A 27,573-nucleotide genomic window follows, 5' to 3' on the forward strand; every position below is an offset into this window, starting at 1 on the left:
TCCCCTGTAATGTGTATTATTTGATTATTCAAAAAGGAAAATTGTTTTATTGAACTTTGAAATCAAAAGTAAGGCTTTTCGAATTAATTTCATTCATATTTCTATGAAATTTTAGAAATTCATATATTCTCTCACCATCTAGTAGATATTGTTGGGGGAAATGGCTAATGTTTTATTACATTGGTGATTTTCGATTCAATTTATTCCCAACACACAAAAATACAATGAGAGAATGAAAAAATGCAATATACAACAAAACAATTGCATTTACAATAATATCAACACATTAAAGACAATATTGCTAAAATGATGTGTGCTGGAAGAAAGAGGGTGAAAATACCTTGCCAACTATGGTTTCCCATGTAATAGGCAGGCAAGGTGAAACTGAAAGGGAAGGGTGTGTGATAGGGAAGTGAAAGAAGGTAGTTAGATAGGCAGGGCTGAAGGAAGGGGAGATAGGATGTGAAATAACAATAAAGATAACGGTTACAATAATTTAAAGATTAAAAAAATAATTGCTTTCTATCCAATTAATGATTTCCTGCTTCATTTTCTTTGTAATTTTAGCATTGTTGAGATAATGATACGGAATTTTATTGATTACTAGCAGGGCGCCCGTGCTTTGCTACGGGAATTAAAAGATAAGATTATTTTTGTGAAACATTTATAATCTAAATCCTACCAAAATGGTTATAATCGTTTCTGAGATTACGCCACAACTTGGCATGAAAATGATTGAGCCATATCATTCGAATAATTAATTAATGTGTTGGAAGAGTAGTCTTATTGCAGCGAATTCTGTAGAATATTGGGCGGGGCTTTAAGAGTCAACCTCGACTTTATTCATTGGTAATTAATATTTCTCGTTGACAGTTATCAAATTAGCAGTGATCATGTTATTTTTGTTTTTGCTTGATGCAATTGAACATTAAATTCCAAATCGAATTGATTCGGAATTTGATGACTCTAGTAGCCTATCTATGGATATCTTACTTATTCTGGTATTGTTGGCATAGCCTGACGCTTACTTTTCGTTTCACTTATCCAAAAGTGTAAAAGCAGCCAATCCACAGATTCTTTCTCCCATGGAAGTCCATTCATACATAAGAGTTTATTCATAGTAGTTAGTATAACATATTGTGGCTGATTTCTCATGTCCTAAACTTTACTTTAATAAATATTAAAGTGGGATCATTTTAATGTGAATTTGCATAAATCTGAATAGAGTGTATTCAATCACTTTGATTATTGACTACCATTATATGATTTCTCTCTTTGATCTTAGCTTAAAACCAAAAGCTTAGGGATGGAAATTTGGATGTAAACTAACAAGTAACTCAATTTAATTTCTATCTAAATTGACAACTTTAGTATTCACTTGTTATCTATCAATATCAATAGGTTTGTCTTGTGCCATGCAATGACATCATCAAAGGAAATAGGAGCAGCTGATGGAATATTATGTTTTTCGATTTAGTTTTTAGCTGATTTTGAAACATGATAATACCCGGCCCAGTAGCATAAAAGCCTGTTCAATCAGGATCAAATCTCTTGAGAATTAATCGGAACAAGGTTTTTTTTAATAGAAGGCTTCTCTGATTGGTTCTCGTGGTATTTAGTCTGGATTATGAATTAACAGACAGTGCAACTGGCTATCTCAAGGCCATGGCTGCGTTCAAACATAGAGCAACCGAGGAACCAATACAACAGAAGCTGAAGAAATTAGACGCATTTCGATCACCTCACAGAACAATACATTCAACTACCATATGTTTGGAGAGATCGATTTCAAATTTCTTTTGCTATCATCCGGTCATCTTCTGAATCCATTCTTCCAGATTTTCCATGAATACTGCAATGTTTTAAAATAAGGTCACTCAAATTGGTAACTCAACTACAGCTATTATGATATTTTTCATTTGTTCACACTCTCTTACGTTTTCAACAGACTATGGAAAATTTTTTTCTGATCAGCTGCTACTTGAGGGACCAATTATAATCCTCTCTCAAGGAACTTTAGCAAATTCTCCCAGAGATGAGACCTGTTCCAAAGTAATGTTTTTTTGTCGCAAACCCACTATATTCTTGATTTAATCAAAATCGTTAGAGCTGTTTTCGAGATCCGTCCGACATACATACATATCCACAAACACACATATTCAGAATATGCTCTCTTAGTATAATTGACTTCAATGATTATGATTTCATTCGATGAAATAATATTTTACTATGAAATAATTATTTCACATAATAAAAACGGCAACATAATAACATGATAACAATAATAATAATAATAATAATAATAATAATAATAATAATAATAATAATAATAATATTTGTATGCTGGACAAATTCAGACCAATACTATACCAGTCTGTCAAGGTATTTTCCAAGGGGATGGTTTTAGCACATAGTGGTTTTGTTTTGCTCTGAACCCATTATCTGCATTACTCAATTCCACAACACATGGATTTAAGCTGAAGGGAGGAACAAGAGAAATTCATCCACTGTCCTACATGATGTATATGGATGATATCAAGCTCTATGCAGGTACTGAAAATCAACTGAAGGAAATGCTGGGTCTGGTTAGAACCTTTTCTGCTGATATCTGCATGGCATTTGGACTGGAGAAGTGTAGGACACTCAGTGTTGTGAGAGGTCAAGTCGTGGCACAAATGATTGATGAGGACCTGGAGAGTGCTTTTGCAGCGATGGGGCCAAGTGATGTCTACAAGTACTTGGGCTTTTGCCAGGCTAAACAAGAAGACCAGAAGAATGTCAAGCAGAAAATGAAAGATACATACCTGACCAGACTGAGGAGACTTTTGAAGACTCAGCTAAATGGCAATAATATGTTCAAGGCCATCAACACTTATGCAATACCTGTGCTGACTTACTCATTCGGTGTTGTTTGTTGGACTGCAACTGATTTGGAAGATCTTATGAGATCAACAAGAGTGCTCCTCACTAAGTTCAGAGCTCATCACCCCAAGGCCTGTATAGAGAGGCTCATATTGCTAAGAAAGAAAGGCGGACGCGGGCTCATTGATATAAAATGGTTGTGTGAGAGATAAATCAGAAGCATGAAGACATACTTCATGGAGGAGGAGGGTGGCTTGTATGCAGTGGTGAGAAAAGCTGATAAAGGGTACACTCCACTTAATCTTTCTGAGCTGCCTACTGCTGACTTTAAAACTAACAGACAGCATGAGAGTGAGATTCTGGAGCAATGGAAGTCAAAGCAGCTTCATGGAAGACATGCATTTGCCTTATCTCAGCCTGGAGTTGATGAGGAGGCTTCCAATGCATGGCTTTGGCACAGGGACCTGTTTATTGAAACGGAAGGATTCTTGGTGGCAATACAGGATCAAGTAATCGCAATAAATGATGATTCATGCAGACGTTGTGGCTTGGCACCTGAGACTACTCAGCACATCATGTCTGCATGTCACTGGCAGCTACTGACTATTTAAAGCGCCACAATGCAGTAGCTGGGATCTTGCATCAGGACCTTGCTCTGAAGTACCAAATCATCAATCAGAAGCTGCCCTACTACTTGTACAAGCCATCCCCAGTCTTGGAGAATGAGACACATAAGTTATATTGGGATCGGTCGGTGCTGACAGACAGAACAGTTGCTCATAATAGGCCAAATATCATCCTCATGGATAAGGTAGCCAAGGAAACAACACTAATAGATGTTGGCATACCATGCTGCCACAGCTTGGACCAATATTATAATGAAAAGGTCTTCAAGTACCTTCCCTTGGTTGCTGAGATCAAGGATGTCTGGATGCAAGAAAAGGTCACAATTGTTCCTGTCATTATCTCCACGGTTGTAGTTGTAACTAGAAAAGTGTCAGCAAATCTTTGTCAGATGGGAATATCGAAAAGTGCAAAATATGCCATCGAAAAGGCAGCTGTTCTCAGCACAGCATCCATGTCTTGTCAAAGGCCGACTTTGACTGCAGTAAACACTCACTTGTCATGTGATGAATGAAATGATGATAATAATAATAATAATAATAATAATAATAATGGAGTATCATTGAAGGCATCAAAAGCAAAAATGTCAAACATGATTGAAATTGAAACAATAGCGATCATCAACATTATCTATCATATTGTTGTCTAATATTATTATCTTCATCTGATCTAAAGTGACCAAATTATAGTAAGATTCACATCAATGTGTCAGAATTGGGGAGCATTGATGCTATTAATGAGGAATACTGACAGTCAACGAACTGTTATGCATATTCTCCAATATTTTAATTGGAAGCTACCTTCTATTTTCTTTGGTAAAACAATCAATGTTTGAGAATAAATTTATTCATGGGAAAAGCGACTTACTCCTATGGAATATATTTTTACATTAAGAAAAGCAACAACATCTATTTGGCCGTTTTAATAAATAGCCCCTTTCGTTCGCCCAAGTTGAATTTTGGCCGAATTTCCTTATTCTTTGTTAACAGATTCCACAACGGACACTTCTGAAGTTTTAAAAATACCCTCCATATATCATACTGAATTATTAAAATTTCATCAAAATTTTTTAAACAGTTTTCGCGATCTGTCAGATATACAAACAAAATATTAGTCTTGATAGAATAGAATGAATTGATAGGAGCAACTCCCGTCATAAAAGTTTGTTTTATGAAAAATAAAAATTATCTATACTCCCAGTAGTGACTGAAGTGTCCAATCAATTTGTTCTCGATAAATTTTTTTTTTTTTATTATATAAAAATTAGTACCTAGTCTGAGACTAATAAGCTATTTATTTTATCCTAATTTTACTAAATAGACTTTTTCAAACCTCATCCTATGATTCAGTTTGTCTAGTTTTTGACTACAATTACTTAGTCTAGTTTGTATCCTATAAAATAGTTTCATACAATCAAGTTAGTAGGCCAATAATAATTTGTTTGGTTTGAAACATGAAAATACCCGGCCCAGTAGCATAAAAGCCTGTTCAATCAGGATCAAATATCTTGAGAATTAATCGGAACAAGGTTTTTTTTAATAGAAGGCTTCTCTGATTGGTTCTCGTGGTATTTAGTCTGGATTATGAATTAACAGACAGTGCAACTGGCTATCTCAAGGCCATGGCTGCGTTCAAACATAGAGCAACCGAGGAACCAATACAACAGAAGCTGAAGAAATTAGACGCATTTCGATCACCTCACAGAACAATACATTCAACTACCATATGTTTGGAGAGATCGATTTCAAATTTCTTTTGCTATCATCCGGTCATCTTCTGAATCCATTCTTCCAGATTTTCCATGAATACTGCAATGTTTTAAAATAAGGTCACTCAAATTGGTAACTCAACTACAGCTATTATGATATTTTTCATTTGTTCACACTCTCTTACGTTTTCAACAGACTATGGAAAATTTTTTTCTGATCAGCTGCTACTTGAGGGACCAATTATAATCCTCTCTCAATGAACTTTAGCAAATTCTCCCAGAGATGAGACCTGTTCCAAAGTAATGTTTTTTGTCGCAAACCCTCTATATTCTTGATTTAATCAAAATCGTTAGAGCTGTTTCGAGATCCGTCCGACATACATACATATCCACAAACACACATATTCAAACAGAATATGCTCTCTTAGTATAATTGACTTCAATGATTATGATTTCATTCGATGAAATAATATTTTACTATGAAATAATTATTTCACATAATAAAAACGGCAACATAATAACATGATAACAATAATAATAATAATAATAATAATAATAATAATAATAATAATAATAATAATAATAGAGTATCATTGAAGGCATCAAAAGCAAAAATGTCAAACATGATTGAAATTGAAACAATAGCGATCATCAACATTATCTATCATATTGTTGTCTAATATTATTATCTTCATCTGATCTAAAGTGACCAAATTATAGTAAAATTCACATCAATGTGTCAGAATTGGGGAGCATTGATGCTATTAATGAGGAATACTGACAGTCAACGAACTTTTATGTATATTCTCCAATATTTTAATCGGAAGCTACCTTCTATTTTCTTTGGTAAAACAATCAATGTTTGAGAATAAATTGATTCATGGGAAAAGCGACTTACTCCTATGGAATATATTTTACATTGAGAAAAGCAACAACAGCTATTTGGCCGTTTTAATAAATAACCCCTTTCGTTTGCCCAAGTTGAATTTTGGCCGAATTTCCTTATTCGTTGCTAACAGATTCCACAACGGACACTTCTGAAGTTTTAAAAATACCCTCCATATATCATACAGAATTATTCAAATTTCTTTTGCTATCATCCGGTCATCTTCTGAATCCATTCTTCCAGATTTTCCATGAATACTGCAATGTTTTAAAATAAGGTCACTCAAATTGGTAACTCAACTACAGCTATTATGATATTTTTCATTTGTTCACACTCTCTTACGTTTTCAACAGACTATGGAAAATTTTTTCTGATCAGCTGCTACTTGAGGGACCAATTATAATCCTCTCTCAATGAACTTTAGCAAATTCTCCCAGAGATGAGACCTGTTCCAAAGTAATGTTTTTTGTCGCAAACCCTCTATATTCTTGATTTAATCAAAATCGTTAGAGCTGTTTTCGAGATCCGTCCGACATACATACATATCCACAAACACACATATTCAAACAGAATATGCTCTCTTAGTATAATTGACTTCAATGATTATGATTTCATTCGATGAAATAATATTTTACTATGAAATAATTATTTCACATAATAAAAACGGCAACATAATAACATGATAACAATAATAATAATAATAATAATAATAATAATAATAATAATAATAATAATAATAATAATAATAGAGTATCATTGAAGGCATCAAAAGCAAAAATGTCAAACATGATTGAAATTGAAACAATAGCGATCATCAACATTATCTATCATATTGTTGTCTAATATTATTATCTTCATCTGATCTAAAGTGACCAAATTATAGTAAAATTCACATCAATGTGTCAGAATTGGGGAGCATTGATGCTATTAATGAGGAATACTGACAGTCAACGAACTTTTATGTATATTCTCCAATATTTTAATCGGAAGCTACCTTCTATTTTCTTTGGTAAAACAATCAATGTTTGAGAATAAATTGATTCATGGGAAAAGCGACTTACTCCTATGGAATATATTTTTACATTGAGAAAAGCAACAACAGCTATTTGGCCGTTTTAATAAATAACCCCTTTCGTTTGCCCAAGTTGAATTTTGGCCGAATTTCCTTATTCGTTGCTAACAGATTCCACAACGGACACTTCTGAAGTTTTAAAAATACCCTCCATATATCATACAGAATTATTAAAATTTCATCAAAATTGTTTAAACAGTTTTCGCGATCTGTCAGATATACAAACAAAATATTAGTCTTGATAGAATAGAATGAATTGATAGGAGCAACTCCCGTCATAAAAGTTTGTTTTATGAAAAATAAAAATTATCTATACTCCCAGTAGTGACTGAAGTGCCCAATCTATTTGTTCTCGATAAATGCATTCTAATTAGTTCTTGAACTTGGTGCCAACCTAATGAAGTCATCTCAACTTAATGCCAACCTAACAGAATTATTAATTTAGTTGCCAGTTAACAACTGTCTCTCTAGATTATATTTCTATAGTAACATATATTATGATATGGACATTTCAATTATAATTAAGAGATTAGGAGAAGAAGAATATACATGCTAAAAGACGAACTTTAAACCCTTATAAACCACCCTTAGAGTTGAAATATCGCAAACATATTTCTTAGTGAGCACCTAGGACGTATAAGAAAGCTATATTCCAATTTTTGCTGAAATCCATCCAGTAGTTTTCCAGAAATCGTGATCAGTGAGTGAGTGAGTCAATGAGATAAAAGTATAGATTATAGTACTTAGATGAATAAGTTGCCGTCTAATTGTTACAATATTAGTATTATTTATATCAAATACTTAATTGAAGTAGGTCTCAAGCTGTAATGTCAATTTAAGGCGTTATTGATGCATGGGCAATTGGTTCTTTTCAATTACATTTTCAACATATAACTGTCTTACTGTCAAAACCTGGAATTCATCAAATATAAGGTCAGTCGGGAAAAATCGGGGTTTATTTAAAATAGATTTAATTATTAATTTGTGCATTATGAACAGTTCTTCCAAATGGGAATCATAACACCCTCCCCCCCCCATACTGCTACTCCGTATTGCATTATCGATTGTACTAGGCCTATAGCAAAACAAAGCATTTTAAGATGAGTTGGATTCAGAATTTTTCTAGTTGCATGAAACTTGTAAGAGAGGTATTTCATCCTTCTGCAAATCAATTTATTATAGATATCCCATTTCAGGTTCTCATCTATAATATAGATACCTGGATATTTACAATTTTTAACTTTACTAATGATAGGACAAGTGCAGGAGTTGGGGTCAAGGTTGCAATTTGAATGGAGTTTCAAGTTTAATTCCCTGTCTGTCTGTCCTAATTTATTGAAAGAAAAGGTAATATAGTTGGTTTTTTGTATGGTTAAGCGTAATAGTATATTTCGCACCTATGGCCGAAAATGAGACTTTTCCGGCTCGAAATCGGTTTTCAACCGAGGCCGTAGGCCGAGGACTAGAAAAGATTGAGAGCCGGAAAAACATTTTTGCCCATGGTGAGAACGTTATCTTTCGCCACACAGAAAAATAAACAATATAAATATGAGAATAATTGTTTATTAGGCACTTTCGAAAACAAAACAGGAAGGTCATAGCTCTAGCAAATCTGAGGTAATCTGAATATTAGGAAATTGTCCAAGTATTTTTATTTTTTATTCTGATGTGTCTAAATAACCTAAAAGATTATGTTCAATTATGTGAGAGGTTGAGTTTATACTTTTTATTCTTCCAAATGACAATAAGATGATATCATTATAAATGTTTTGATTCTTGAATAATAAACACAAATAATGAAGTTTTTTGATCAGCTGTTTTAGCAAACTTGAAATTTGGCCAATCTGAATGTCAACGTCAACAATGCTTGTTGTCATTGACTTCGGAAGTTTAGGTTAGAAGTTCTATCCTACTCTGAAAATCGAATTTGAATAGTTTGTAATATATATCTTATCTGTATTTCATTCATCCAAATAAAATGATAGTATCTTATTGCAGAATACTTATTCAATTCTAGAAGCATAAACTGATTCCGTTTCATAAACCATTTTGTAAACACGTTCACATCAAATTAGAATATCAGAATCAGCTGACTTCAAGGTTATTTTACAGCCCTAGGGCCGTAAAACTTTCACCGTCCTGGTCAGAAAACAATCATTTTCGCCCTCCATATGACGCACGAAAACCAGCTCATTACATCCAAGTGGGGCGAAAAGTATTTTTATTTAGCCACTCTTTTATGCTCCAGCAGTTTTGCTCTGAAATTTCATGTACCTCAGCCCACGTTCTTCCTGAGAAAATAGCTGCTGTATCATCAGCAAATAATATTATAGTTGAGTTTTTAAGTTTTAAATTTAATTGATTTTCTACATAAATTATTAAAAGTAATGGCGATAAAACAGTGCCCTGAGGGAGGCCATAAGGGGTGAGTTCGGTGGTATTAGTTTCATTATTTACAGATAGGGATTGGGTTCTATCAGACAAGTAGGTCTTAATAAGGTCAAGGAAGACTCCCCTAAAACCATATATTTGGAGTTTACCGAAAAGGGAATCATGAGGAATGGTAAAAAACCTTTTTTTATATCCAATAGTACAGCAATGATTTTTAGATTCGAGTTAAGGTTCTGGGAGACGGTATTGGTAAATTCAATTGAAGCATCTTCGGTAATTTCACATATTTGAAAGCCATATTGATTATTATTTTTATATTATGTTTGTTTAAGAACATCGCAAGTCTTTTATTAATTATTTTTTCAAATTTTTTTGCTAAATTACTGATAAGACTAATTGGTCAATAGTTACTTGGGTCTGAAGGGTCACCTTGTTTGAAAAGCGGTTTTATTTTAGCTAAAAATAATAGTTAGTGGTTTAGAAATTGTGAGGGCTGTTTCTTTTAAGTATTGAATTACTAATATTATTATCAATTCCTGGGCTTGAATTAATTTTCAGTTCCTTAATTGTAGATTTAACCTCATTAAAATAAAATTTGTGGAGAAAAAGTTTAAAACAGGTGTGATATCATTGTTATTAAATCTTGTGAGATTATTCCTAACCTTTTGGGCTTGCCTTGATTCCAAATTTGTGAAGAAATCATTTAAATTAGCGGCGTCAACTCCAATTTTGCAACTATCCTTTTTATCTTCACCGATGGCTTCATTTTCATATCTCCAAAGTTTTAAACTATCATTATTACACGCTTCAATTTTGGTTTTGTGACATACTTCTTTTGTTATACTCATTATACTATTCAATGTGTTTCTATAAGTTTTGTATTTGTTTATGAAATCTACATTATAAGGGTCTTTTCTAACTTAATCATGCATTTTATCACGAACTATTATTGATTTAACTATACCTTCTGTTGTCCAAGGTTTAAGGGGAAGAATTTCACGAGGAATTTCAATTACAGTTTTACTATGATTTATGGCATTTATCAAACTGTTCACCAATTTCTCAACAAGTGTGCCAATGCCTCATGACTTAACAATATTCCAATTTTCGTTCTGATTAATTAGAGTACTGTAGTTAAGAGAGGTCTTGGTATTATATTTATCCCTATCGACCGTATTGGATTTATTTTTATCATTACCCAGGTAGAATGATACTGAATAATGATCTGTAATTGTCGTTTTGAGAATATTCCCCAACGAATAACTGAAACTTTTGGCATTTTTGAAACAAATATGATTCAGGAATGTCTCAGACGTATTATTGTAATTCTCGTACTCCCATTAATGAAAGATTTAAAACCTCTGCTTTGTAAAGCATGCATATAATCCTGTACATGGTTATTAGGAAGATGAATATTAATATTTATATCACCTACTACACAAACACTGATTTGATTTGGCGTATTTTCAAGTAACTGGTTTAAGCTATTAACAAAATTTTCTGTGTTTTTGTTCTGGGAGATCTATGAATTCCAATAACTCTTAGTATATTATCATTTGATAACTTCAAATCAATGCACAAAGAATTGGCTTCAGATATACACATGAGATTACATTGAAATTTATACTTCCAGATAATATGGAAAACTTCCAAATGATATGATGATTGGACAACTTCTATAATCTGCAATATCTTGGATATTGCAATGATTATTATTACTCCACACTATTATTTATTTGTTGTGCTTGGATGTGGAGAATCATGATAGTTCAAAAGAAATTGAAAATATTTTTTCAACTCTTTACTTTGTACTTTGATTACAAGAATGAGAATATTCGGTGGTCTAGCACTAAAAGGGTTCATTCATTTGAGTAAAATGTTCTGCCTTCTCTTAGAAAAGATACAGCTTGCAGAACTGTTGTAAACCTTCTGCAGTGCTTTTTATGAGAAGAATTATAGACTCCAGTCAACTTTATCGAGCTTAGTAGCTTTGCAAGCCGCAAGCGATGTGAATCGAAAAAGGAGGAGCCTTATTTTCTGAAGAACAATGAAGCGAACCGCTTCCAGCTTGCCGTTGTCGTTTCTGTAGTAAGATTAATTCGTTTCTTATTCGATCTGATCTCACCAAGCGAACGCGAGCTGTTACATTTAATCTCAACGACTTGGATGGCAGAGAGTTGAACTGATAACCAGGAAACTGTATTATTACCAGTTACAATTTTGCAGTAGCTTTGTAACGAGTAGCTATGTCAGAATAATAAAGGAGAGGAACGTACGAGAAGAAAATATTGGATGGAGAGAATTAATATTCAAGATGATAGAATGAGAAAATGTGCAGATCTAAATTTTTCCCTGATAATGATTATTGTTTTATATGAAAATTGCAGTTCAAGAGACAAGAGGAGGAGAATAGTATGAGTATATGTTGAGGAGTGACAAAATATATTGGAAAAATCCTGTGATGAAAGGAATTCGAGACAACATGATCCGTCATGAAGGAATAACGATCCACAATATATTGTATATTATCCGAGTAGTTTGTAGGTATCTGGGAAAATTAATGCAATGACGTTGAGTATCGAATCAAAAAAGACTTGAATATAGATGTGCCATTTTGAAAATTCAGTGTCCTCTCCTATTTGCAGGTAAAAGGTAGATAATAAATGTGGCTTTAATCCTTAATAGCCCACATTATTTTGAAAAGAATCAATACTCAAATATGACTGGGATAGTTTACAAGGAGCACAGAATACTTGATGCTTAAATTGCAATAATTTATTTGTAAAATTCTAATGTTTGATACTAGAAAATTATTAAATTCATGAATGAGGATCAGTAGTTAACATTCGACGTTGACCAATGATGTAAAACCATCATAGTCAATCACAATGTTACAGTCCCCTTCCTCTGAAATTCAGAGTTAATATGCTTCAAAGAATTTCTGAACTTTTAATGACGCAAATTGTATATTCAATTATCTTGGAGTAGTTGATGATAGTATTATTGTGAATCACGTAAACCATTCCATCCATTATAATTGTGTAAATATTCATCAGGCATATAAATGTGTTCAACATTTGAAACTCTCCTGCATTACTCTCCAGAACACGATATCAAAAGGCCTCATATACAGTATTTGAATTGGAAACATAGAGAGAACGTATTTGATATCAGATGGAAAAGAAGTAATCTATGATGAGATGGAGTGGAATAGTGGAGTTGGACTGCTGGCCGTTGTGTAATGTATAGTAGGCGGCGTAATATACAGTCCATTCGCTGAATAGACGGATCGATGATCTGATTCAGTTGGCGTAAGAGCTCAATGTGAGGAGTCCTTTTGCTACCTAACAATTCAAACGTCCTGAGGGAGACTCACGTCCTTTCAAGGTGATCCCTGGGGTAGTGATGTGTACACAACGGTCCAGTGAGCTTATTCGGAGCGGACATCTCCAAGCAACAAGCTGACGAGAATAGCGCTGAAAGGCCAGGTAAAACTTTTTCTCATCCACAGACGCACTGGATAGTCTTCCATAAACGTTGAACGTGATTGCAAATAATACAGTTTCAAAAGTTGAAAAGACAACTTTCAAAATTTTTCTCCAAGTATGATAAGCTTCTTGTGTTGAATTTTTTCGGGTTTACTGCAACGTAGGAGCTAATTGAGGTGGCTTCAAGGATTTGAATGAACAAGAACGTTGGTCCTTTAGGTCTCAGACAAGACTCCTGCCAGGTGTGTATCATTTGAACATTGTAATGATTCACCTTTGGATAACATCTGTAACATCAATTACATCCAAATCTCACTCAGGACTTTTTAAAAGATTCAATAGCTTAATTATTTCTTATCTATCACAGCTAATTGACCTTCAAGGATTGTTCCGAAAATTGTGCACGAGTAATCTGTAATATTACTATTTTTATCACTCTAAAGCTGCGTTTACACTAAAGTTATTAACAAAATGTTAATAACTTAATCCTTATAGATTTTATCAGATTGAAAATGACTTATCATACACATGATGAACATATGTGTTTGTCAAGTTCCGTTCAATCTAATAGAATCTGTAAGGACTAAGTAATTAACATTTTGTTAATAGCTTTGGTGTAAACCCAGCTTCACTCTATTAATTTAAGCTTACTTGTAGTTATATAGAACTTCTTGCGTTCAATTTTCCTCCTCCTTCTCATTGAAAAACACGTTTCAAAGATGAGTACCTTGATTATATTATCTAGACTGCTCGTATACCTTTTCCTCCAATAGACTGATTGCTTGTTGAGACTGCATCATGAATGATCATACTATTTTTTGTTTTTCAAAAAGGGACTTGATAGATATTTCCATAGATATATCATAGACTGAACTGAACAGATCTGTTAGATCTATACAGGATTCATTGGAATGGGATTTACTGATATATTTCCCTTTTTAAATTTCCCTCGAGAGTCTGCTCGTATATGTGATGCTCAATGGGATACAAAAATAGATGTTAAAAGTGTCTCTCAATATTACGAACTCAAAGTCAAATATTTTATCAAAGGAGTAATTTAGGAGTAATATCATGCTTCATCTCATCTGTCATGATTACGTTCAAGAAATATGAAGAATGCACTTTCTTACTTATTCAGAGAATTATGGAACTGCTACAGAGAACTCCATGTCAGTAATCCAGAGAGCCAACGCATTTATGTGATTCAAGGACTAAACGATGAGTTATCAGCAACTATATTGACACTTCAGTTATGGAGAATTCTAGCTCAAACAGCTTATCCTTTTCTTCTAAATCCATTCGATAAATATTTCATGAAATTCTCTGAAATAAGGGCATTAATATTCCCTTCTTGAAATTTCCCTCGAGAGTTTGTTCTCATATGAAATAAATTAATATTAGCATTAATATTAGCTCGTGTATGTAAATAATAATTTCAAACGCAGAACTCTGCTATGTATACTGTATTGGTATTCTACATGTATTGAGGAAAATGTTTCTTGTATTTGTATAGTTTGGAAAGGATGTCGACAAAATAATAAAAGAACATTTATTTTATAGGTAATACAGGATGGCGCAGGGGAATGATGGATTTTGAAATGATGTGATATCCAATAATAAATTCAAAAGCTGGTAGATTAGGCTACTTATGAAATACTCATTAGTATGCCCTATTATTGAATATGTTACTTCACTAAAAATCTCGACATTTATCTTTACCCTTTTCAAGTTCAGAAAAATGTTCTCTCATTCGGTGCTCTCAGAATATATTATATATGTCTGTTATGGGAACCTCTGGGATGACAGTGTAGCGGATCTTGGGGGAATGGCAGTGATTTCGTTTAAAATGTTTTCCCTTCTCTTTTTTAAGTTTGCTTTCATGTATAACATGTTCGGTGCACATTACCTTCAAGTTACCCCACCGGGATACTCTGGATTAATGGAAAACTATCTAGCTGTTCTATCATTCTCTGATCTCATGACTCAAAATATGGCAATGCTTTTGAAATACAGCAGTTATGTCACTAATTTTATAAGATTCTCACATTGTTATTGCACTCTCTGTGTCCAAATCAGTCCACTGAACGATGATTATTAAGGGACACTGCGTTCACATCAGTTGTGCAAAGTTTTTGACAACTACCGCTTCTTATAATGTTGCATGCTGTCACATTCGAAGTTTCTTCTTTCCCTGCGCCACCCTAAAATCTTTAAAATTGATGTGAGATAATCTAAGTTTTTTTGAAGATGATATATCCATCATCTTAAGTAATAATCCAATCTTGCCTGATCTAAACTTTTCATTATGGAAATCCGAACTAGAGTAGATTCCTTTGACTTCACATAATGCAAAATATGAATCATTGAGCAAGAATACAAAAGATTCATATTAATATTCCATGAGGAATGTGTGAGTGTTCATGTATATTTTCAAACTGAAGCGGGTAACAAGACAAGTGTGGAATACAAATAATGCTCTTGAAATAAGATGAAGAATCTGTATTCAAGTGTGAACTGGGATGGGTGTGATACGCCTTGCTTGCATGGTGGTGGGAGGGATGAAGGAGGAGGCTCTCAATAGACACGGTCGTATTTCTCCGTCACTTCATCGAGCTGTGCCGGCGCACGGTACGTGATTCTGCTGATGTCATGTGTCCCGCATTGTGTTATGTAATCACCGGGTCTCGGTGAAGACTAGACGCGCTTTGCGGTCATACATAGGTGGCGCGCTCAAAGCTGCTCGGTTTCAAGTTATAGACCTCGGCGGGTGACTGCTTTGGGCCATATATGCACTGTTCGACACATAAATGCACGCAGGCACACTCACAAACACCCGCAGCACACATCCCTCACTTTGTTGTTGTTGTTCATAGAGTAGCAATTCAGTCAGTACGTGGGTGATTTGATCCTCAATCGAAAGCAGGTAGAAATAGGTCACAACCCAATCAAATAAAGATTAAAGAGTCAGTTCTTTTGAAATCATATTCATTAGTCAGAGTCCAATCTGAAATATAATAATGATTATTATAATACATCATAATCATTTATAATAATATTCGATGGTCCTCCTCTGTACTCACATATCCTAAAGCTCATATGAACCATCTCGGTTCATACAGAGATATATCAGCCCTATGTTTGAACCATGAATGAAACACGTTCTATTAAATGCAACCATCCCTAATATTTATGATTTCGGATTAGCGTTTCACGAATATGGTGCATAATGGCCCTCCGTCAGCTGGCCTCTCTTAATATAACATAATAATATTATTATTATAGATAGATAATATTAATATTCTTGATCGATGAGCATTAGAAGAATAGAAAATGAGCATTATCATAGGAAAATAGTATTTGATTTCACACTTTGTCACATTATTCTTTATATTTAAATAACGATTAGCCTTCTGCTTGGCATCAGTCGGTAGAGCATGAAATATTGATATATAATTATAAAAATTAGGTCGTGGTTTTTCAATAGAATACAGTCTCAAAAATCTTTATAGGCTCAGATATGGCTTCCCCTATAACTCTTGTAATTCATTAAAAAAATAAATATATATAAATCTGATACTCATACTATAGTGTTGAGGAATTAAAATAAATTGCACACCATAAACAATTTGATACATATATTAACAAATAATGCAAAAATAGATCAAGGCAAAAAATATAAAGAGCGATAAAAAATATATAATATAAAAATAGAACAATAATTGAAATCAGTAAAATATCACAGGCTAAACATTATATTCGAAATTTATAGCACGAAACGTTACCATGTGCCTTTATTTTAAATCATATGCATCCTTGTGCATGTAGCTGCGATATGAGCTTGCTAATACTTGTCGACTTGGACAATTCAATTAAAAATATGTTCCTTAAGATCGACTTGATAAATTGGCAACTAATAATCCAAATATATATATTAAATTCTCTAGTATCTAGTAGATTTCCTTGTAATGAATATATATTTTATCTCAGGGTGCAAGATTCGGCCCCTGATGGAATAAGTAGAGCAATTCATCTAGTGAATTAGAGCTACAACAAATTATCGCAAATTATTGCAAAAATTAATGATCATAATATGCATATGTTCAATAGCCTAGACTTTATACTTCTTTGATTCAATAGAATTTTCAGAAATGTACTGATTCATTTACTCCTTTAATAAAATACCTTTAATACTATATTTACTTGCGCAAGTATTTTTTTTATTAAATTCTTAATTCATAAGAAAACCCTTTCGACGAGCTAGCTTTGATCATCAGATAAATTCGAAGCACTAAGGGCGCCCATCACTAATTCAATATTTCTCACTCACGTGTCGAAATCTTCTTATAAGCCGCCGATGTCGATCCAACTCCTGGTGGTCCTGGGATATGGTAGCCGGAATCGTCTCTTCCAAGGGGTTACAAAATTATTTGAAATTGAAAATGACTTCTGCTTTATAAGAGCATCACAAAGTCCTTTAAGAAATTTAATAATTCTATCTAACTTTAGCTTTTACAAGTTATAGCAAGGTATTACGCTCTAAAATATTTAGGGTCCTCTCATGGTGGCATTTGGCTGGCGAGTCTCGGTTCTCCTTCCTCAATTTTACAATTCTTATTTCCGACTTTCAAATTAACATAAAATTTGAATATCCTAGTCCTCCGCCATTTAAGGTTCAAATAGATCGTACAAAAATATCAAATTATTACTTAGGTTGTGTGTTTAATAATTTCTTTGCCTTCGGGCCATCTCTATAACATAGACTATACAATAATTTAACATAAATCCCAAACATTTATAGAAATATATATAAATATTTTTGAATTGGCATACTATTGCCGCCTATTAACTGCCATTGTGCTATTGGTGCATGCAAATTGTTTCAGTATTCATGCGCTTGTTAACCTCCTATTTCCTGAATACACTTAATTATTTTTATTAGGTTTTTTAAGTATGCTCTCTACATGCTAGTTAATATTCTATATACTAATATTTATTTCATGCTTCCTAATAGTTAGCCACGTGACCATTTGTTCTTTCAAATCGCATACCGTTTTGCTGCAATAGATCTCTGCCAAGGGGTTTGGTCAGATTCTACGTTGCTCGATTCGGTCGATCGTTAGGTCGCCGATCACTGAATGTATATACCTAACCTCAACCTTCAAAATATTTTATATAATAATATATTTATTAGCAAAAAATTCTTTCAATTCCTTTTTAGGTTATTGTACCGTTTAGCCAGAACAAGCTGATGCTATCTAATCTTTATTTTTATCTCATTGGCGATATTAGCCAGTTATTTTACTCAGACCTATTCGTACTTCAGCTAGGGATTTTTATCTACCCAAATTTCAAATACTTTACAACTTGTATCCTCTTTGATGACATTAAATAATCTCATGAGTCACTAGAGTCATTCGTTTTTTTATCATGTATTTGTAACCTCATATTAGTTACTAATGTACAGTATAATGTCTTCGAATAAAACAGAACTATAGATTCCAATGTCTAGATTTTGTTGGATATTGGCAGTAAGAGCATTATTCATGTCAATATTGTATTGGTGTTATAGAGAGTGCGCATAGTTATTTGGCAGCCGAACTATCCATTGGATCTCCGGCTTTTTTTATCATGGACAATTCGAGAAACAGTTCTTTTCAGAACTACTCTATGAGAAGACTTGGCCCTGGCATAAAAATATGTCACTTGAACATTGAGGGTATAAGCAGAGCTAAAAGCGAGTGTGTATCAAAACTGATGCTGGAGCTAGGTGTAGATGTTATAGCACTGCAGGAGACTCACACAGAAACACAAGAACAGCTTTGTTCAAGAGGGCATATCCCGGCTATGACTTAATTGGTGCTACCTATCACAATCCTATGGAACAGCAACTTATATAAGAAGTACTCTGGAGGAAGTTGAACTCATCTCAGAGAGTCAGGATAATAATATTCACCTGGTTGTGATTAAATAAAAGATCTCACTATAGTGAATGTGTACAAACCTCCAGCTTCAGATTGGCCAAGCCAAGTTCTACCAATTTGATCACCCATGTATGTTGTTGGAGATTTCAACAGTCATCATGACATGTGGAACTATGCTCAAAATAACAGCTGTGGCTTATCACTTGTTGAATGGTCAGAGGACAATAATATGTATCTGGTTTTTGATGCCAAAGACAGAGGCTCCTTCCGATCAGCTGCATGGGGTAGAGACTACAACCTGATCTGTGCTTCATCAGCAAGAATAGTTGGGACAACCACTGCCTGCAGTGAGATATGTTTTATTGATTCCCTCATAGCCAGCACAGGCCTGTCCTTATAGACACTGGTATCCAGATATCTCTTATAAGATCAGTCAACCGGCCAAGGTGGAACTTTTCTAAGGCAAACTGGAAGAGGTATGCAGAGGATCTTGATAAGTGCGTCCGATGGATACCTCCCACCAAGGAGAACTACTGGAGGTTTGTGAGTGCAGTGACATCAACTGCAAAGAAATTTATTCCTAGAGGTTGCAGGAGGGAGTATATTCCTGGCTGGAATGAGAGATGCAACACCCTATTCAAAGACTCAAGGAAAGTGGGGATAACGGGGTTGCTGATGAGCTACTGCAGGCGCTTGACAGTGCAAGGAGAGAGAGATGGAGAAAACAGTGGAGGGGCTTGACTTCAAACACTCCAGCCGTCAGGCTTGGAGCTTGCTCAGAAAGCTTGGTGCAGCAGGAAGCCTGCCAGACAGGTTAGTCAAATGGATCCAAACCTGGTTGCAGATCATATTATTGGAGTTTCAAGAGTTAGCCATAATATTGATCACACCATGAAGATAAAAGATCAATTAACAGACCTTAGAAAGAGAACCCTCCCAAATGAACACCTCTCTGCTCCTTTCACTGTAGATGATGTGAAAAGTGCTCTGAGAGATTTGAGGCCTGGCAAGGCCCCTGGATTTGATGGTATCCACCCAGAGTTCTTTTGCATGCAGGAAAAAATACTGTAAGATGGCTGAGTCGGTTCTATACAACCATGCTAATCACTGGGAAAATTCCTCATGAGTTGAAGAGATCAAAGATTGTTGCAATATTGAAGCCTGGGAAGCCAGGTGACTGTCCTGGTAGCTACCGCCAATTGCTCTCCTAAGCATAGTCTATAAATTGCTTGAAAGACTACTTTTCAAGAGAATAAGTCCAGCAATTCTCAATGTTATCCCAGTAGACCAAGCGGGGTTCAGGCCAGAGCGTAGCTGTGAGGACCAGGTCTTGGCTCTCACAACTTACATTGAGGCTGGGTACCAGAGGCAGGAGAAAACAGCTGTTGCATTTGTTGACTTGAAGGCAGCATATGACACTGTCTGGAGAGAGGGGCTCATATTTAAATTGCTGCAAGTCATTCCATGTCAACTGATAGCTAGACTCATGAACAACATGCTGAAAAATAGATCATTTCAGGTCTCAATGGGACACAAGATGAGCAGAACTAGAAGACTGGATAATGGCCTGCCTCAAGGCTCTGTTCTGGCTCCCCTTCTCTTCAACCTATATGTTTCAGACCTTCCCTGTTTTAGGTCCAGAGTCTTTGCTTATGCAGATGACATAGCCCTTGCCACACAAAACAAGGACCTGGAGAGCAGCGAGGAGACCCTAACCAGTGACCTGGATGCTCTAGCAGTTTATTGCTCAAAATGGAGACTGTGCCCGAGCATGGGAAAAACTGAAGTGTCTGCCTTTCACCTGAATAATAAAATGGCAAATGCCAAGCTGACGGTGACAATGAGCAACACTAAACTGTGCCACAACAGTTTTCCAAAATACCTTGGTGTTACCCTTGATAGGACACTCTCCTCCAATCAACACATTAAAAACATGGTAGCCAAGGTGAAGACGAGGAATAATTTAATACAAAAATTATGTGGCACCACATGGGGCTCATCTCCATCAACTCTGAGGTGCTCAAGCCTTGGTCTGGTGTATTCTGCTGCCGAGTATTGTGCTTCATCCTGGATGAACAGCTACCACACTAAGTGTTGGATGTGCAACTTAACAACACAATGCGCATTATTACTGGAGCCCTGAGAACAACACCAGTTCCCTGGCTACCTGTTCTTAGTGGGATACCACCGCCCAATCTGCGCAGATGTCAGGCCCTACTGCGACTGCACAACAGGATATGCTCCAGCCAGCAGCTCCCAATTCATGAGGATATCCCAGACCTGAACATGAGGAACCTCAAATCCAGAAAGCCAACAATAAAGCTGGCAGAGCGCCTCAAGAGTGAGAACTTTTGTTTGATGGAGAGATGGAGAGAGGAGGCACCCCCTATAATTCCAGATGCTCTCAGACAGTGCACCAGGCCACCAGGATTTAACCTTCCTAGACATGCATGGGTCGCATTAAACCGAATCCGAACATTGCACGGTAGATGCAAAGCATCTCTTTTCAAATGGGGCTTTATAGACTCTCCAGGATGCGATTGTGGAGCTCCATTGCAGACAATGAAACACATTGTCTATGAATGTGACAGACGTGCCTACCTGGGTGACAGTAATGACTTTACTGTGGCAAGCCCTCAGGCGATCCAGTACATTTTAAATTTGGACGTGCACTTGTAATCAGTGCGAAATTACAAGGACTTACGAATAAGGAAATGCCATACGCTATATATATATATATAATACTATATTACTTGCGCAAGTATTTTTTTAATAAATTCTTAATTCATAAGAAAACCCTTTCGACGAGCTAGCTTTGATCATCAGATAAATTCGAAGCACTAAGGGCGCCCATCACTAATTCAATATTTCTCACTCACGTGTCGAAATCTTCTTATAAGCCACGATGTCGATCCAACTCCTGGTGGTCCTGGGATATGGTAGCCGGAATCGTCTCTTCCAAGGGGTTACAAAATTATTTGAAATTGAAAATGACTTCTGCTTTATAAGAGCATCACAAAGTCCTTTAAGAAATTTAATAATTCAATCTAACTTTAGCTTTTAAAAGTTATAGCAAGGTATTACGCTCTAAAATATTTAGGGTCCTCTCATGGTGGCATTTGGCTGGCGAGTCTCGGTTCTCCTTCCTCAATTTTACAATTCTTATTTCCGACTTTCAAATTAACATAAAATTTGAATATCCTAGTCCTCCGCCATTTAATGTTCAAATAGATCGTACAAAAATATCAAATTATTACTTAGGTTGTGTGTTTAATAATTTCTTTGCCTTCGGGCCATCTCTATAACATAGACTATACAATAATTTAACATAAATCCCAAACATTTATAGAAATATATATAAATATTTTTGAATTGGCATACTATTGCCGCCTATTAACTGCCATTGTGCTATTGGTGCATGCAAATTGTTTCAGTATTCATGCGCTTGTTAACCTCCTATTTCCTGAATACACTTAATTATTTTTATTAGGTTTTTAAGTATGCTCTCTACATGCTAGTTAATATTCTATATACTAATATTTATTTCATGCTTCCTAATAGTTAGCCACGTGACCATTTGTTCTTTCAAATCGCATACCGTTTTGCTGCAATAGATCTCTGCCAAGGGGTTTGGTCAGATTCTACGTTGCTCGATTCGGTCGATCGTTAGGTCGCCGATCACTGAATGTATATACCTAACCTCAACCTTCAAAATATTTATATAATAATATATTTATTAGCAAAAAATTCTTTCAATTCCTTTTAGGTTATTGTACCGTTTAGCCAGAACAAGCTGATGCTATCTAATCTTTATTTTTATCTCATTGGCGATATTAGCCAGTTATTTTACTCAGACCTATTCGTACTTCAGCTAGGGATTTTTATCTACCCAAATTTCAAATACTTTACAACTTGTATCCTCTTTGATGACATTAAATAATCTCATGAGTCACTAGAGTCATTCGTTTTTTTATCATGTATTTGTAACTTCATATTAGCTACTAATGTACAGTATAATGTCTTCGAATTAAACAGAACTATAGATTCCAATGTCTAGATTTTGTTCAATATTGGCTATAAATTTTATTGTGTACAATAATTGGAATTTCAAGCTACAACCACACAATGACATTATTTTTGTCCAATCCATTCTGAGTGTACTACCTGGGAAATAAATTTCCTTTTAGCATCAAGGGAATGGTTAATGAACGTGATTGGAATGGCGATATGTAGGTTTCTGATAAAAAAGTCCAAGTATTAATTTTCACTATTCAAATACTACCGCCAAACGGAATAATCTGATATAGTTATGTATCATTAGCACAAAAACATCCTCTTAGTTCTCTAAGCACTCATAATAATACCGTAACATTCACTGATTAGGTACGGCTTATGACATTATAATTAGAGTGTTTGACAAGATTTTATTAGTTTTGCACAGCTAACGTTTTTTCTCATTCACTCACCCTTAAAAATTCAAGCTTTTCCCCACATTGTATTTCTCTTTCCTTCTATGCTCTGGATTAAGTCAGAGCCTGGAACCCGTCCAATATTTGATTATAAGGAGAGCTGGTAGCGCCAAGCCCACAACTCTTCCCGCAACCAATATTCGCCCTGCCGATACTGGACATACATATTTATCATCTCAGCGAACCCCGCAAGGTATCCTACAACATAGGCCTCCACTCCACTATAGCTTGACATCATGCAACCCGGCCCATTTGAATTTCACCAGCAGAATAAGGCCAAGACAGCTATTGACATTCTTGTCGCCTTCGCTGCTTATTATTATTTGTGAATTATTATAGAATTTCACGACCTCTTGAAACTTTGTCAACCACAATCTACATTACTGAACTATTGATCTACTAGTAACTACTGAATAAAATTGCATAACTAACATGTTGAGACGACGGATGTTCCTAGTAGAGCATTGCGTGACTTGAAATATCCATGCATTACATTGAAAAATTTATCCAGTAATTTGTAATCCACTCAAATTACGAATAATCTTTCCTACATCGAGGAGGATTTATGCAATGATATTATTAACTGTATTGAATGTTCCATACAAGTGTAACTTGAAACGTACATATAATGAGCAACATATTTATATAGAATTCAATATGGAAATATGATCATTCATTATTCATTCTATATCCCTCTTAGTTCTGTACTTATAATTAATAATAAAGTTTCTCAATAAATTATGAAACAGCAAAAATATGAGTGTTAGGTTCGCTAATTTAGGAAGAATTAGAGTATCATTAATATTTTTGTGTAAATCTACTTCATAGTAGCATATAAAATAAATATTCCTTGTTTAAACTTGTATAAGTTTTTGTGGACACCTATGTCCCATGACACAAACTTCTGTATTTGAAAAAAACAATTTCTTATTGTACTTTTTTCACTATAGAATCGAATCGAATAGAATAGAACGTTGTTTACACAAAAATAATGTTATTACAATAAGAAGATAATTTTAATAATATACGTTAAACTTGGAAATTACTCTCTTGTTTGGTGGAATGAGAACTTTTACAACTCATGATCATGAGGTGGAACCCATTTGAAATGAGGTAAACTGTTAAAGCTGTGATAATGTTCTACTGAAACGTAATATTGAAGATGGTTAACTTTCTAATATTTTAAAACTTAGTACCTCTGAGACTATGATTGGTAACAGTCGAGCTCACCCATTTGGTTGGAAGGTAGATGATGTTGTTCTTGTGGCTCCAATTGAATCAATATTGATGATGGAGAACACTAACGACCACGAATCACGAATCACGAATCACGAATCACCCAATCTACAATGAGCAGGATCCTCCCCTCCCCTCATGGTGGACAATGAATGGCATTCTGCTACAATGATCCCGTAATAGAGTGATGAATCTCTCGGATTGAGGTTTCAACGTTGTCCCATTATGGGAAATTGTTAATATAATGGTTGGTTTGTCAGAATGATTGTCGACTGTATAATTCAAGAGTGACAGAGGCAAGACACAATCAGCCACCCTGACTCAACTGACAAGACGACATTCAATCAAAGCCTGGTTGTCACTAGTTTACCAACATTATTATAAGCTGACCTCTGTCTGTGTCCAACAGTGAACTGTATTCAGTGCGCGGACACAATTCACCACAGCAACAAAGCAGCCCTATGCTTTGCCATTCAAACTGGCGAATGGATAATAAATGATCTCATAATAGAGCCGTTAAAGTACGCTCTACTTGCCGGCTGGGAATAAACTATGAATACCTCTAGGTCCAGAATGGAAGCGCTTATGATAATAATTATGTGAACCTTTATCACGTTCACCGGCATTAAACCACATCAAGCCAGTACATAAAATACATTTCATGCATCTTGTCATTTCCAAAGTATATTTGGATTGCAATGAGAGGTAGAAGAATTGAATTAGTATGAAACAGTGCATTATTATGGGGTCAATTATTATAGATCAGCTCACATTATTTTTTCACATACATTGTTCTGTTTCATTGATGATCATATAAAGTTCAAAATTCAATGGTTATATGGAATAGACCTCATAATTTTTCTAAATTGTAAAAGCATGGCTGGATAGTAAATCGAAAAATTCAATCAATGAAAGAGGGAAAATGCAGACATCACAATAGAATTCTTTCGTAAACTGGGAGACAGTAGTTCAATAATTATTATTCAACCACCATGTTATCACTTATTCATTCAATCGAAATTTACAGTTCACAGTAATAAAAACAATGTAAAACATCAGCTCCAATACGAGCTTAAGTATAAACAAAAACAGCTCTGTTGGTGACAAAACTTTGTCTCTTTTTAGTATTGGAGAAAGCAAGTCGAATTGAGCTGCCCCTCGTATTTTGCAATAATTGACCGAGCGAAGTGCGGTCTAAGATTCAAGTCGACAGTTTGGCATTTCTCTTAATGTTTACATGTTTATATGTTAAAAAAATATATACATATTTTTATGTTTATATGTTTATATGTTTATATGTTTATATGTTTATATGTTTATATGTTTATATGTTTATATGTTTATATGTTTATATGTTTATATGTTTATATGTTATATGTTTATATGTTATATGTTTATATTTTATATGTTTATATGTTTATATGTTTATATGTTTATATGTTTATATGTTATATGTTTATATGTTTATATGTTTATAGTTTATATGTTTATATGTTTATATGTTTATATGTTTATATGTTTATATATTTATATGTTTATATGTTTATATGTTTATATGTTTATATGTTGCGCATTTACGGCAAAACGCGGTAATAGATTTTCATGAAATTTGACAGGTATGTTCCTTTTTAAATTGCGCGTCGACGTATATACAAGGTTTTTAGAAATTTTGCATTTCAAGGATAATATAAAAGGAAAAAGGAGCCTCCTTCATACGTCAATATTAGAGTAAAAATCTGGTGTGGCACACTCACACAACTTTCCTTGCCGTTATGAAAATTGATCACCTGACGCTAGTGTTCCCGCGCATCTCAAAGCTACTATTCAAAGATTTGAGTCAGCTGGTGACAGGGCAATAACGCTGGAGACACACATGAGGTCTGCTATCTCTTCATAGTGAATCAACAATTATTTGCAATTGAATAATCATATTTTCTCGAATTTAAAGCTTATTTTCAATTTTAGGTGAAAATGTTACTGAACATCTATTGTAGATATTCTCATGCTCAATCTACTCCACTTGATTTTTTTGTTTAAATTGTATATGAAGCCTGATAATTGGGAATCTAAAATCGAACTTTGCATTGATGGGGCGGAGCTCCTGAAATTTTTACAGATATGGGACTTGTGGCAGTTGATAATGCTTATCGATGACTATTTAAGGTATGAATTTGATCAAAATCGTTGGAGCCGTTTCCGAGAAAATCACGAAAAACCCTGTTTTTGACAACATTCTCGCCATTTTAGCCGCCATCTTTAATTGCATTTGATCGAAATTGATCGAGTCGGATCCTTATAGTGAAAGGACTTGAAAGTTCCAAATTTCAAGTCATTCCGTTAATTGGGAGATGAGATATCGTGTACACAGACGCACATACACTCATACACACACACACACACACACACACACACACACACACACACACACACACACACACACACACACACACACACACACACACACACACACTCGCGCACGCACACACACACCTGTGTAGACTATAAATTGCATGCAATATTCATGCACTATTGAATAGGATGCAAAGAACTTATAAGAGCTCGTCTGGGCGCCTATAGTGTGGTCCACGTTATAATGGCAGTGGATAAAGATAGAAAAAAAGCGATGTCGATTCTCTGCATTAATTAATTATATTTCTACATGTTGTGGACCTAGAAAAGGATAGGCTTAGTCGAATGATAGACAAGGATAGCATAAACAAAGTTGATCAAATTTTGTCATTATAACGTGGACCTCACTATAGATGTCTTCTGGTTTTCTCGCGCAGAATTCCGGAAAGCGTTATATGATAATTAAATCTTGTGTAAGCATGATCTGATCAAATAAATAGTTAGTGTATCAGTGTGGATGTGCTTATGGTTTGGGACGTCATTATTACTGCGCGAGGTCTACTGTTC

The 27,573-nt window shown here is 34.8% G+C and overlaps 1 protein-coding gene across 2 annotated transcripts in view; it reads right to left on the reverse strand.

The window, feature by feature from the left end:
- The window catches only part of LOC111048897 (nephrin), a 205,634-nt gene that overhangs the window by 104,280 nt on the left and 73,781 nt on the right, over nt 1-27,573 (reverse strand). Inside the window, exon 1 of one of the 2 annotated variants that reach the window (XM_039427270.1) lies at nt 24,652-24,950. The exons of the other annotated variant lie outside the window; for it this stretch is intronic. Within the exon in view, the coding sequence (XP_039283204.1) occupies nt 24,652-24,655 (4 nt within the window). The 5' untranslated portion in view covers nt 24,656-24,950. Of the gene's footprint in view, nt 1-24,651; nt 24,951-27,573 lie in introns of those variants that run through there. 2 annotated transcript variants of the gene reach the window in all.

The sequence above is a fragment of the Nilaparvata lugens genome, chromosome 4, assembly GCF_014356525.2.
Source record: "Nilaparvata lugens isolate BPH chromosome 4, ASM1435652v1, whole genome shotgun sequence".
Lineage (NCBI taxonomy): Eukaryota > Metazoa > Arthropoda > Insecta > Hemiptera > Delphacidae > Nilaparvata > Nilaparvata lugens.